Raw genomic sequence first — 14453 nt, 5'->3', positions numbered from 1 at the left:
ACGGATAACATCAGATTTTTTAAATTACAAATTTCTGTCATTTTTTTATTCAATAAATATATTTTTTCATGGTCAATCAAAACACATGGTTGGTATTGCACATGAATGTCACGCCATATGATCCTATTGCCCCATTTGCATTTTGGGAGTTCAGACACTCACACAAAGTAGGAAAGGCAAAACTAAGTTCATAGGATTTTGCTTAAAACAAAACATGTTGATGATACAGCTGCATAAAACAATAATCCATCTATGCAGGGCCTTTTTGGATGAAAAGACAACTAAACCACAACAGATACGGTGCTGTATGTAAAACACATCTAGAATTATCACTATTCTGACACAAACTTGATGAAACTATTAAGAAAAGTACATTTCTCATGTTTCTGACTTTGTAAAACAGATTTCTATATAACACTTAATTACAGATGATATGTCTCAAACTTTAGCTCTGCATTTGACCTCTCCACTGTGCAATAAGGCACCTTCTATCTGGCAGGTGATCAATACCTACCGTGTAGAAATGTTATAAAATTCTGTGCTTTTAAACATTAAAGGAGATATAAAGTGTTGCCGCCTTCCTAGTAAACTAGGCTTGGGAATTGCATTAAAAAAGAAAATAGGCTTCATATGGCTTATAAAGTACTGAGAAAGCTCGGATTTAGTGTTGCTACAAATTTCAGACTCCACAGAGCATTTTCTGGCAAATGACTCGACCACATTTACTCATCTGAGCTTACGAATGTCTTTTGGTAGCAATATTTCATTATGAAAGGGCGGATTAGAGTGTCATTTAAACAATAAAATATCCACTTTGAACCACCTCACAATAAACAACAGATCTAAATCATCTCAAAACAAATACCGGAAGCAAACAAATGTTGTAAAAATGGCTGATGAGTCACATCAGATAGTTCAAACCGTACTTGTGCAATAGGCTGGAGTGATGATAATTTTCCATTCTCTGCTTCAGATCTTCTGACCCAGCTTTGCTTTCTGTGGAATAAGAAACAGGCCTGAGTTATTTACAGCTGGCAGTGCTGGCACTCATTGAGTGTTGTTTCTTCAACACCCTGACAAGTGTTTGGAAGGAGGACACAATTTGCACCAAGGGGAGAAAAAAAGAAGAGGGCTGGGACTGCTGGAGCTAAATCAACAAATAAAAGCACAGATGAGACAATAACTGTGACAAGAAGTGTAAAGACGTACTATTCCAGTTGCATGTTTGGGTTTCACATTGTAGGAAGCCTTCTCCTTGGCCTGTTTGAAGCACTCTTCAGCCATTTTGACCCTGAAATAACACCAGTAATAACCGTCAGTCATCCAAAGAAGACCTCAAACGCAAATAACTACTGCTTAAATACACTATTTTACCAGAAAAAAGACAGATGCAGTACAAAAAATTCCAGTGTGGGTCATCCAGACTATGGTCATGAGGTATTTGGATGCAATAATCTCGGTTTGTCAAACGGCCAGTACTCCTACATTGAAATGACTCATTCTCGTTTTCTGCTGCATGGAGAGAGCCAGCAGTGTCACTACTCATTTGTGCTTCAGAAAGACAAATGATCAGCATGTTGGCGGTGAATGAGTAGAACAATTTATACCAACAGACATGAATCCTGCCTCTAGTCATTACATGGGGGCCTTGTCATCCAGTGCTGCATGTTTCATGTCCATACAGGTGAGGATTAATATCTATTGTTCCATTCAAGTCTGAAAACCCAGTTGTCAGAAGAAAATGTTGTCACTGTACGGTTCTGCAAACCACAGATACATTACATTTGTGTGCTTTCTACGTATTATGTCAATGTTTCTACATAGTATATAAGCTGACTTTGTCATTACGAGGTAGAGGGGATGGTTAAGAGAGTGAAACCTATGCGAATTGCTCGCTAAGCTACAGACCACTATTGGAGACCAACAAACAACAAAAACAGTTGTTTTATAGCCAGTCATCACTGCGTTTCCAGCAGCTTTTAAGTTTTTATTGCTGTGTTTCTGTTGGAGAAAGTGCTGTCAAAAGGGGTTGATTTTTACAGACCTCACTGTGTTTCCTGCCAGGATAGTGTGACGAAAGGCAGTTGATTTTTACCCAGACAACGCTGCATTTTCTGCTGTGATAGTGCCGCAAAAAAGGCTTTAAAAAAAAAAAAAATTAAACATGAAATCACTGTGTTTCTGCCCGTAACAGTGACATTAAAAGCAATTGATTTTTACCCAGACAATGCTACATATTCTGCTGGACTAGTACAAAAAGTGGTTGTTTTTTTTAGCCAAAAAAAAAATTCATTTCCAGTGGAAATAGTGCAATATTAAGCATTTGTTGGAGAAACTGCCGCATTTTCAGCCGGGATAATCCCACCACAACTGAGATCAATATGCCAAAACTTGACGTTAACGAACCATTTTGAAGTGCTTTTATGCCTAAAAATAATCACAGTGTGTTGAAATGCAAATAAACATCAAATTTCAATATATCCACTATAATACTGCACAAATGTAATGTATCTGTGGTTTGCATGAATGTAAAATGCCAACATTTATTCTGGCAGTTGGCTTGAAAACCCAGCGGAGAGAGATATGGGATGATTGCCTTTGGCAGAGGGCAAGAGTTAATGCTTTCAAATGTGTTTTTATTCTTTCCTACTGAACAAGCAAAGCTAGTGACATTTTTGCTTCTCTTACAAATATATATCACAATTCAATCTTCATTTGGCATAATGGACCAATTTGCTTTTGTTGACATATGCAACACTATCTTTATATTCATCAAACCACTGGAAGCTAACTGGATGCTGCATGTGTTCTTTTCATTACTGGGGTGAGGACAAAGATTTGGGTCATTTAAATTCTTTTCCCTTCCTGAATTTGAATGAATCTGATAGGATCTTCAGTGAACACGAGATGTACTGCAAGTTATTAATGATTTGGGAACTTTGGCTTGGGGAAAACTCTAAATGTAGGAACATTAGTGCATCTGAAATGACATTTTAAAAGGTCAGAGAGTGGTGTACCCTTCCCAAAGACACAGAAAAAAATAACTGAATGATTTTAGGGGCAACAGACACCTGTTTCCACACAAGTGTCCAGTCAGAGAGAAAGTATAATGTCACATTCTGAAAGAGGAAACTTGTCATCATATTCTCACCGTTCCTGTAACATCAGCTTATTCTGCCTCTTCCACTGGTCTTTGAAATCAGAGGAAAACTCGTACCAAATGGAGAAGAAAGTGTTGGGAGAGACCTCTTTCTCTCCTGCCTTGGGTTTAACTGAGAAGGACACGGACAACTCCAAGAAGCTGAATACAGAGAACAAAAACATTACTTCAAGACCAAACTATTACAACACAAAATTCCAGAAACCTACGATTGTTGTGAAACTTGGCCGTGCTGAGCAAATATGCAAAATATGAAATGTTAATCTTGGAAAAATATGCTTTTTCACAGACTTAATAGTAGAGTAGCGTAAAAAACACAAACCAATGATGACTCTGCATTTCAGAGAAGAACAGAGCAAAAAAAAAAAAAAAAAAAATAGAATTACAGGCACCAAAGCAGCATTCGGATTAACTTCCAGTTAAAATAAAACTCTTATACGTCTTATATACAGTGTTTAGCTTTGTCACTCCTCTCCTTGGTGTGAATAAGCCTCTATGAAAGTTTGTGTACACCCACAGTATATGTAAGCATGGGTGAAGAAAGATGGGAAGTTAAAAACAAACGTCAAACAGGGAGACAAAGACACAATTAGTGAGAGGAGAGCATGCATATGGCAGGGGATGACACGTGTTAGAGTGTTAAATGTGGTGGCCATTTGCAGTGGATCAATACAGTGGACAGGTTGGGGTCTCTTTGTTTGGAGTGTGCTATAGGAACACATTCCTCGCCAGCAGTAACAGAAGCCTGGAGCCACGGCTGTCTACTCTCGCTCCGCTTAGATAAACAACACAGACACCGCACAGGGGGCCTCCCGTCTACTGAGGGCCTGGCATGATGGTCCTGCACCTTCCATGTAACTGAAGGAACCAGGACTCCTAAATATTGACAAAGCAACCAGATTATATTTCTCTGCTACAGTGAAAATGTATCACTTCAAACTTATGTATCACTTCAAAGTGGATTGGCTTGCGTTATCATGTGCCATCAAATTCTGTGATCACTTTTTTAGATGCTTGAGAAAGATCAAATGCAAATGGAACAGAAGTGAACTGCCAAATGTAAGGCCTGAGATGAACTTGCTGTTGGCTGCCTTGCACCCCCTGCGTCGGTATGGTGCGTCAGCTGTGTGCATCCTCAAAAATTAATGCAACACACAAAAGACGCAGTATGTATATAAATAGCAGGGGCAGTGTAGAACCATAGCAGACATGCGAAAAGTACTGGTGGTGTCACAATGTCTGTTTTTTACATCCTATGCATCCAGTAGTTGTATACAGCCTGAGCTCTCTTTTGCCCCCTCTGGAGGTATACTCCAGTAACACGCTTTGCGTATAGGCAAGTTTATATACAAAAATGCTCATGACGCAGGAGAATGCAGTCAGATGTGTACGTGAACGCAAGTTTAAACAGCAAGTATATCTCCGGCCCAAGTGTATTCGTCCGAAGACAACACATTTTAACTCCCAACTTGTTGAATATTAATGCCTGTTCAGTGGCCCAACACATCAAACTTTGCAATCTACCCCTGCAGTGTCAGTTTAAGACATTCAGGAACGATGCATCACTTATGTTCATTACATGCATTGCATTGCTTCAAAATAAACTTCAGTTTTCACAGGAAATGTACAGTTTTCATTCATTAAATGCATGCAGTCCCTTTTTTCAAAATAAACTTAGAATGTAGTTGTTTTCAAGTTTTCTCTCTTAGGTTTAGGCAACAAAAGTTTGAGGTAAGGTTTAGAAAAAAACATCATGGTCATAGAAGTATGCTTGCTGCTGATGTGATGTAATGTTAAATGACATGTATCACATATGTCTCGTGACATACCTCACTAGCGCAGTACACACTATGCTACACGGCACACTATCCTATCATTAAAATAACTCAGTTGACTTTTGGTTTCACACAGGACACAAACAGCAGCCTTCCAGCTGAAAGTCCAGAGTATGTTTGACCCATCCACATCTGCTTCCACCTGCATTATACAGACTTTTTGGATCTTTATATTACTTATTAAAAGCTAGATTATATTTCCTCGCTGCAGTGAGAATGTATAACTTTAAACTGGATAGGCGTGCATTATCCTGTGCTTTCAAAATCACTGTTTTTATGTTTGATAAACAATCAAATGCAAATAAAGCAGAAGTGACTGCATTTCAGGTGAAAGAAAAAGAAATGTTCTTACATCTTCTGAGTGTCTGCCAGCTGCTTCTCTTGTGCTTCCAGTTCGGTTTTGGCTGTAAAAGAAGGCAGGTTTTGATAAAAGGAAAGAGCTGTGCACAAGTAAATACAGGATTAGATCAGGGATTAGGACCCAATGCAGGATTTCCTGTTGCTTCAGAAAATACATCTTTCACCCACAATGCCACTTGTACATAGGAGGATTCCACATGTCACCATTACTTTAAATCAACAGTCATCTTCAAGGTCAGTGCGGTGCCACTGGGTTATTAAGTGTTGGATTGTCTGCTGTTGCACAACTGACAAATGAGTACGGCAGAATGCAGGACAAGTGCTTCTTTGTGCACTGTTGCTTCCAATGGAGACGGATGACTGTGTGTGTGAGAGGTGTGAGAGACAGACAGTGAGAAGTTAAGAAAAGTTGGACACCATGGTACACATTAGGACATACTTCCAGCAGGCCACAACATTTATCTCTGCGGGCCATCAGGATCATTTTGACTGGGATGTAAATGATGATGTAAGAGAACAGCAGTGAAATGTGACAGCCTCTTTCAGGAGAATGCCGCAGGTTACAACTTATCAAATTTCAGATCCATTTTCAAATATATCACAGCAGAGTCAGTCCAGCTGTATTTTTTTCTGGTCTATATCTTTAGACATTATATTCTCTCTGTCCCCTCAAGGTCAATTATCTGTAAGCTGCTGCTGCCTTAAACTGTCAAATGATCAGAAACGACCTATGGCCCTCCTCATGGCTTTTTCTAAGACAGACGTGACAGTAGATGAGACGAAGAAATCAGTCCTGGCACAAATCTGTGTTCTGCTCTTATCCCGGGAATATCTGGTTGCTATGTGTAATTGAAACCAGAGCCACATCTAAAGAACCCAGACAAACCCGCTGAGACCGGCGCTGTGCTTTACCATTCCATGGTGCTAAATCACGCTGTGCTTCTCCCTCTGCTGATGGCTCATCAATAAATGATGACAAATTGATAAATAATATGAATGGGACTTGCTAGAAGCATCTTAATGTCAGTGCTGGGTTTTGTGCTTTAAAGAAAGGTGTCTTAAGATGCTATTTACTTTAATACTGAACTGGAAGATTCTGCTTTGATGGATGTAAAATCTTGTCCTAGAAAAACTGAATACCAGATAACATAGATAAACTCTGACATCCTTTTCCTTTAACAAGTCCATAAGAATTCGGTACGATTGTGTTCTTATCTACTTAACATTAAAACTCTTCACAGTAATGGAAATATGATGGAAAATTTTCACTATTCATAGATGCATTGCATTCAGGGACATTCCCATCTTCTGCCGTTTAACACATGCCATGGCAATAGTGGTATGGATGGGGCAAAAATGATGGTGATGGAGATGATGGTGATGCAACACCGATGAATGCCAACCACCATAAAACTCAACAAACAACTAAACAACTAATGATGACGCTTTAGGTACTCCTCCAGCATTGGTTTCAGACATTTAGAGACGGCTTGTCAACTTATGCTTGTTAAATGCATTGCACAGTTTTGAGATATGTTAATAGAACCTTATAATTCTAAGGTGGTGAAATGAGCAGCTTCGGCTTGTTAAATTCATACAATCTCTTTTCAAAATACACGTGTAACATAGGTACATAACTTCCTATTTAAGTTTACTTCCGTAGATTTAGGCAACAAAAGTATGAAGTGAGGTTGGGAAAAAAGAAAAACATCGTGATTTGGCTTCAAATTAGTGCATTTGCTACTTACATAATGTAAGATCATTTACACCATGTGACATACGTCACTAGCATAGTATTCTACACTGCATTGCTAATAATCCAGATTAGTTATGATTTCATATGGACAGAAATAACAGTCTCATGGATGAAAGTTTGTTTGACCTATTCACCTCTGCACCCACCCACCTCCTGAAGACATTCTAGCTTTTTATACTACAGCAGTAGTGGTTGCTGCCCCCTGGTCTCATACTGCCACTAAAGGGTGTCTCTGTGCATTGTAATATGATACCAGGGGCCCTTGGACAAGTGTCAGTATTTGAGTAGCTGGGAGTGAGACCGTGTTGTAAAAACGTCTCTTATTATCTTTAGGAACATGTCAGACAAGGAGATGCTTTTGTCTTTTGCTAATGTTCCTATATTGCAATAATATTCAACATGTTTGAGAGACAAGTCAAGTTTTTGAGGTAAATGCTAAACTGTAAACAAGTAGCGGAATACATCATCAGTGTATTCTTGTTACTGCTAACTACACATGGAAGCGCCTTTTGCCACATCAACTTAAGCCTTTTCCGTGTCTGTCCCTGCAGTGTTACAGCTTTCATTCACAACACAGTCATACTGGCATTTTCCCTACTAGGTGTGGTGGTAGATGATGACTGAACTGATAAATCAGTTTTTTTTAAAAAAGACATTTCCATGAATATTATTTAAAGATGTTAGTTCTTTTATCACATCCTGTGGCTCAACATGATCTAGATCAACATGTCTGTTTAATGTGTGATTTTATCATAACGTGGTATATATGTTGGTTTTAACCATAATCTGCCAACATGATGTAACGGTGGCAGAGTTGTAGCTGGTAGAAAAAGGAGACATCAGTCTTTACAAATCTTTATGTCCATCAGAAACAGATTATCACATGGCCAGTGCTCTCTTGCTAGTCACAGTGACTCCATCAAAGGCCTGCATGCATGAGAATTTGTGAAGCGAGCGGGGAAAATCGAGCTAGACCAAACAGCCCAGCTCCAACAAGTCCGCTCCCACTGTTATTCTGTGGTTAGTTTCATGGTCAGAAAATAAACAAAAGCGGTTTAAACTGTGGAGCCAGAAACAGTTTAACCCCAGGCTTTTTAGAAATTACAGAAATAACGAAAATAAGACATTTGGCTGTTGTTCTTTTTTTCACCACCGCAGTGGAGGAACCCCAAGAATCCCGTCTGGAGCCTTCTGAGTCACATGTCCATGTTACGGTGCTTACATTCTGCTCTCAGAGGAAAAACCTCGTCATTTGCATCAAAGAGAGAGCTCCCATATTTCTCTCAAACACAGGGAGAAAGGAAAAGAGAGGGGTGGAAATGGGGAGAGATGCTTTCATCTGCAGACTTCCTTTAAAATGGACAGTGAACATTACCGCTGAAGAACATATGCTATATATTATACTCTCATCTGAATACAAAAGCAGTTGGAAGAGAGGCCTGTGAGCCAGGGTCCTTCACAAAGATTGGTCACAGCCAACTGAATGTAGCCAAGGTCAAAGCCAATGCTACATAAAGAATGACATTTGGCTTGTTATGTTAAAACAAGCATAACAAACTAAGTCTTACACCTTTGAAGTGGAACGCAATATCCCAATATTGTTGTAGATGTCAGATTATGGAGGGGAAAAAAGTATGTCTGTGTGACATCTGGCGGACATGACGGATAAACAAGATTTTATTGTAACAATATATAGAACAAAAATGTAGAAGTAGCTCTTAGCCTGATTCAGAATTTAAAATCCTAGAGGCATGACACTATAGGGATGGCAGTGTCAGTCCGTCAGTCAATCACTTTGGTTCAGACTGAAATATCTCTGCAACCGCAGGATGTATTGCAATGAAATTTGGTAAAGACATCTACTGTGCCCCAGGTGATGAATCCTTATGACTTTGATGATAATTATTTTTCATGTAGCATCTAGAGTGTGTCACAGCTTTCATTTATCCAGTTAAGTATCTCAACATCTACTTGAAAGCTTGGCACAAAACCTTTCATCCAGCATCTATACATTTGTGGTAGGCTGGTTCCAGAAGCCAGTCAATCCCCATAGACCCCCATGTTAAAATGCCCAACTTTACCAGCAGAAATAAACATGTTTACAGCCTGGCACAAAAAGGGTATTGGTCTTGCTGATTTCAGCATTCATGACTACTGTATGGAGGGTAAGTTTTTATTTTATTAAGGCTTAAATTTACTCATAATAAAGGGCATGGTTGCTTAGAGTGACAGGCTGCCTGCAAGACATTGCCTGAGCCTATCAACTGACACTAAATGTCAATATGATGTCAAAAAGATGCAGTGATGTCCAAATTTGGTCACCCCAAAAATCCAAGATGACAACGGCCATCATTCCAAACCTCAGACTTTAAAATGTCCAAACCCAAAACAACTTGTGACATTACAGTGACTAGGTCCATTATTTTTATGGTCAAGGGTTTATATCTTTGAGACTGAAAGGGGAAGTCAATGCAGAGGTGCCTTAAACCTGAATTCTTTTTTACTTGCCAGCAGGAGGGTGACTCCACTGGATGCAAAAAGAAGCCATAGAAGTCTATGTGAAAATGACCTTCTTCCTCACTGGTTTTATTAACTCAGTAAACATTTCCCTAATGATTTTATGGTGTTCTTCAATACAGCATGATATTCATTTTATACATTAAAGTCCAATTAAAGGTAAAATAGACGATAAAGCAGGGTCTGCTTTTGGGCATGTCTGTCTTGTAATTGATAAGCCATCACCATGATAGATCCAAGCCTTTCTTCTCCAAATATGTCCAAATATGGTCACTTGGCTCCCTGAAAAAAAATCATGATGGTAACTGACAAAACATCAAACTGGAGGCTTCTAAACGGTCAGTCTATGTTTTGTGTGAAATAGCTCAACAGCTATGGGATAGAATGCCACAAAATTTGTTACAAACATTCCTGTTCCCCTCAAAATGAACTCTGGCTGAATCTGACTTTTCATCTAGCTCCGTCACCAAGCTGGTTGCTTCAGTTATATTTAAGTACGTGAGGAACATTGCCATTAACCTTAGCTGTACTTTGTGTTTAGTGCTAATTAACAAATGTTGGTGTGGTAACACACTGGACTAAAATGAGCACTGCAAACACTATATCTGCTTAACATCAGCATGTTGGCATTGTCATTGTGAAAATGTTGCATTAGCATTTAGCTCAAAGTGCTGTAGCTGTGTGTACAGCGAGTCATTAGCATGGCTGGGACTGTTGTTGGAATGAGAAGGGCAATGGCAGAGGAAGCTCATCATCTATAATCAATTCATCACCATCATTTTAACAGCCCTCTTAGTAAACACCTCTGCGTGAAGGTTTATTTGATTTCCTAATAGAGTGAAGGAGTGATGGAAAGAGAAAAGAGGTCAAGGAGGCAACAGGGTTCTTCAAATCTCTCATTCCTCTGAGAGAAAAAAAAACATTGTTATTAGAGTAGGACAGCAGACAAAGTGGACAAATAAAGAAGACAAGGAACTGAGGAAAAATCCGCAGAAAACTGACCAAATATATGACAAAAACATGTCATGATGTCAAGAGCACTAAGTGAAATGGATCAGGCACTGAACAAGTCAGTTTTATTTCCAGCCTCTCAGGCCCCCAGCTCTGTTCTCCACAGTCATTTTAACAGACTGCATGCCAGGTTCATTTTAGGCCATCCAGAATCTGCCTTTGAGCCAGAGCAAGGTGTTCTCTGTTTTATATAAAGGTAGAGATTGAGATAAGAGAACCAGCTACCAAGTGCAGTCATAATCCCTAAAAGCAGATAGAAATACTTCAAACAATAGCTGTGAGTTATTTAATACACTGTGGTACAAACACACATCCCTATGGAAACAACACTTGTGAACCCTTGTGTGTGAGAGTGTATCAACCAGAAAATGGCATGAAACAGATTTGGAAATGTGTCTGCAGACATAGAAGACTTACATCATTCTGACTGATGAGCTGCTGCACGTACTCTCGCACTGCAGATGCACTTTCAGCTCAGATATGCCATGGGTGCACCAGTGCGGAATACTTTTTGAATCAAGGGGAATTATTTGCTTCTTTAAGTTTTAACTCCTGATGGTAACACAGATGAGTAAACCATTTGTTCAAAACAGTCTGACTATCACCTGTTACATCATATTTAATGGATAGTACTAGCCATAAATCCATATTTTATTATCATGAAATGACCAAAAATGACCAAATTATTAGTCAGATTATCAATATTTTCCAACTTCCCCATCTGGTTTGTGGTGCTCAGCCCCTAGCAAATGGTTCCAAACTGGGAATCATTTTAGTGGACGAGAGCAGGACGGTAAAATTAGGTGAGGCCAGCAAAGAGTAGCAGCAATGGTAATGGTAGACGACGTTGCTGTTCCATAAAAAAGTATTTCAACTTTTCCTGTCTGCTGCAACAAAATTGACAAGCGGTTGTTATGTAGCTCCTTTGCGATCTGGACAATTACTGCACATCTCTTGAATAATTACATACAATTATAAAACACAAAATAGTTTCATTTAATATGCTTCACTGTAAATAATCGCATCACCATCACAATATATCGTTATGCATGTTTCGTTTTACCACCCTGCCATTCTGTCTGACTTTGCCAACCAGGCAAGATGCTGGTTACATCTAAGCAAAATATCTGCAGAACCAATGAGCTTGTGTTTGACTACAAGAGGAACAGGACAGAACACAATGTCATAGTCATGAAACCAGACAATGCTTCAAATATGTACATTGCTTGACAGAAGCTACAATTTCCAAGACGTGGATGCTTCACAAACATCTTCAACCCGGCAGCACAGAAGATCTATACAACCACCACACAAGGTGGGCACCTAAGATTAGCGTCACCAATTCAGCATCCAATCAAATGTCTCCCCTTCCATTCCTGGGGTATGAAGCTGACCTTTGACCTTTTGGATATAAAAAATCATTGCTTTTTAATTTTATGCTGTTGGATATTTGTATGAAATTTTGCAATAATTAGCTTATGAACTCTGCAAAAAAAAAGTGTTCTGTGAGGTCACAGTGAAATTGACCTTTGTTCACGAAATTCTAATCAGTTCAGTCCGAAATTTGAAGAAACCTCCTCAAGGTGTTTATGCCTCCTGTCATGGCTGTCACCAGCACAGAGGCAAGAAAATGTTAAATAATTTCTCTTAAAACTTGACATTTCAGTTTTTTGGCAAATAATACTTGGATAGAAGTAAATAGAAGAGTGTGTATAGGACTCAAAATACACTGCAGTGCCTTTTTCAGTGTAATGAAACATGTTATCCAATGTAACGGTGAGGATCACTCATAAATTTTTAATAGTTTCTGGACAACTATTGCAAAGAGTATTAAGCTTTGACTACACTGACAACACTTGTGAGTAGGATCATTTGATTGTTGGTTTTGTTCTTTTTGTGGGATTTGTTGGCAAGAAGAGAAATACAGAATATCCTTTCATGAAACTGATGAAAGTCTAATCAATCATCAGCTTTGATTGATTTGGAAAACAGAGTCACCTTGGCTGAGAAATTCATCCATCTTGTCCTTAAAGGGTTGCAGATTCTCTTCAGAGGAAAACTTGCACACTTTCTCCGTCTCAGCTGAGCATGCTGGAACAACAAGAGATAATCATGATGAGAGGGAAGAAAGTATCCAGCATTTGTGTTGCAATTACAAACTGAACAGTGTTCTATGCCTTGTTGAACCTGTTTTTGATAAATCTCTGCTGAATTTCTGCTGAATAAGTGTCGGCAAAGACATAATGACCCATAATAACTAATAAGGCACCCAGAGGAACCAGGAAGGCCTATGCTCTGATCCCGGGAGGAACTTATCGTCACGCTCTATCTGCAAACATAACGGATACACAAACTCCGCTTAAATGCCTCAGAGGTGGAGAGGCCATGAGGCGCTTAAGGGAATGGGGAGGTCGAGACTGGGCATGTGGTAATTCATACACCATATGGTGCCTCAACCAAAAGGTACACAGCGAGCTCTCTCCACTGTGTTGCTTACTGATGTCCTTCGGGCCAGCCAAGGCCATTTCTGCGCCGCCTACCTATCGGAACCCCCCTCTGGGAACTGTCATCGAAGCCCGCGTCTGTTAGAGCGCTCAGCTGGCTCCGCTTGGTAATGAAGAGGTCTGCAGGTATAGCATGTGATGATGTATTTATGTACAGTCAGCATGTGCCACTGCCACTGGGGTCGGAGCAGACGCAAGTCCATTTCCCTTGCCAGCAACTCCATCTTTATGAATTGCAAATAATGAACAGCCTAAAGAATCATTATAGTAGAGAGGAAAAACAATATTTGGCAGCACAGATCAGGTACCTGATTGGTTTAGCAGCAAAGATGCATAAAACATGATAGAGAACAGACCAGGTTCAGGGAATTGTCGATCAAGCAGCAAGCACACAGGTACACACATGTGCACACATGTGTTTGCACAAAAAATACACATTTGTCGTTTTTTACCACCTGTAGGCACTTGAGTCCTTGGAAGGTGTTCCAAGTGCTGAGTGACTTGAGACGGAGTAATGAAAGGGAGTATTTCCCAACTGACTCATTCATTAGGACTCTTTTTACTCAATCAGTTTGGCATGTTTAGCGTAATCCAATTTCCATACTTTTTTCCTGACATCTTGATATGCAATAACTTATTCATTCTTAACCCCCTTTTTTTTTTTTGCAAGAATCTTATATATGTTTGCTTAATTTTAGGGCTATCAGTATTAATGTGTTAATTGAAATGCAATTAAGGTCCTTAAATGACATCATTTTTAAAATGTATTTCTTTTTAATCGCATTAATCACCAGTTGACATTTCTGTCTTTAAGATGCTGTACCAGGCTGAATTTTAGAGCTTTTAAAGCTTGATGGTACTGGTATCATATGAAACTAGAAGATCTAAGAAATCTGGTGGTATCAACCATGTCATGGCTAAGTAACACTTCAAAGTAAGGCAAAGTAAGGCAAAGTTTTAGCGATGGAAAAACATCATGGTCGTTTCACAGAGGTCCCTTGGCCTTTGACTTCAAGATATCTGAACATAAAATGGGTTCTCTGGGTAACCATGAGTCTCTCCTTTACAGACATGGCCACTTTATACTAGTCTTATGCAGTTTTTTGCTGCCATTTAATTCCTAATTAAGACAATCTGGTAAGAATTGCTTTACCTTGTCAATATGGAGTTCATAACTGTTATGTAAAGCAAAACTCAATTGAAAACATGTGATTAAAACTACGATAAATCCAAATTGGCAACTGAAATTCTGCAATTAATTGCAATGTAAAAAAAATAATTGTTTGACAGCCCTACATTTACATAATATA

General features: G+C 39.2%; 1 protein-coding gene across 1 annotated transcript in view; it reads right to left on the bottom strand.

Moving 5' to 3' along the window:
* Nucleotides 1–10: 10 nt before the first annotated feature.
* fmn2a (formin 2a) overlaps nucleotides 11–14453 on the bottom strand; it is a 54366-nt gene continuing 39923 nt past the window's right edge. The window contains 5 exon segments of the mRNA XM_042501563.2: nucleotides 11–996; nucleotides 1210–1291; nucleotides 3152–3301; nucleotides 5348–5399; nucleotides 12638–12730. Of these exon segments, the coding sequence (XP_042357497.2) occupies nucleotides 970–996; nucleotides 1210–1291; nucleotides 3152–3301; nucleotides 5348–5399; nucleotides 12638–12730 (404 nt within the window). The 3' untranslated portion in view covers nucleotides 11–969.

The sequence above is a fragment of the Plectropomus leopardus genome, chromosome 13, assembly GCF_026936395.1.
Source record: "Plectropomus leopardus strain MGB_pleo_1.0 chromosome 13, ASM2693639v1, whole genome shotgun sequence".
NCBI lineage: Eukaryota > Metazoa > Chordata > Actinopteri > Perciformes > Serranidae > Plectropomus > Plectropomus leopardus.
Note: the sequence above shows the minus strand (reverse complement) of the source record. Positions and strands in the feature narration are given on the sequence as shown.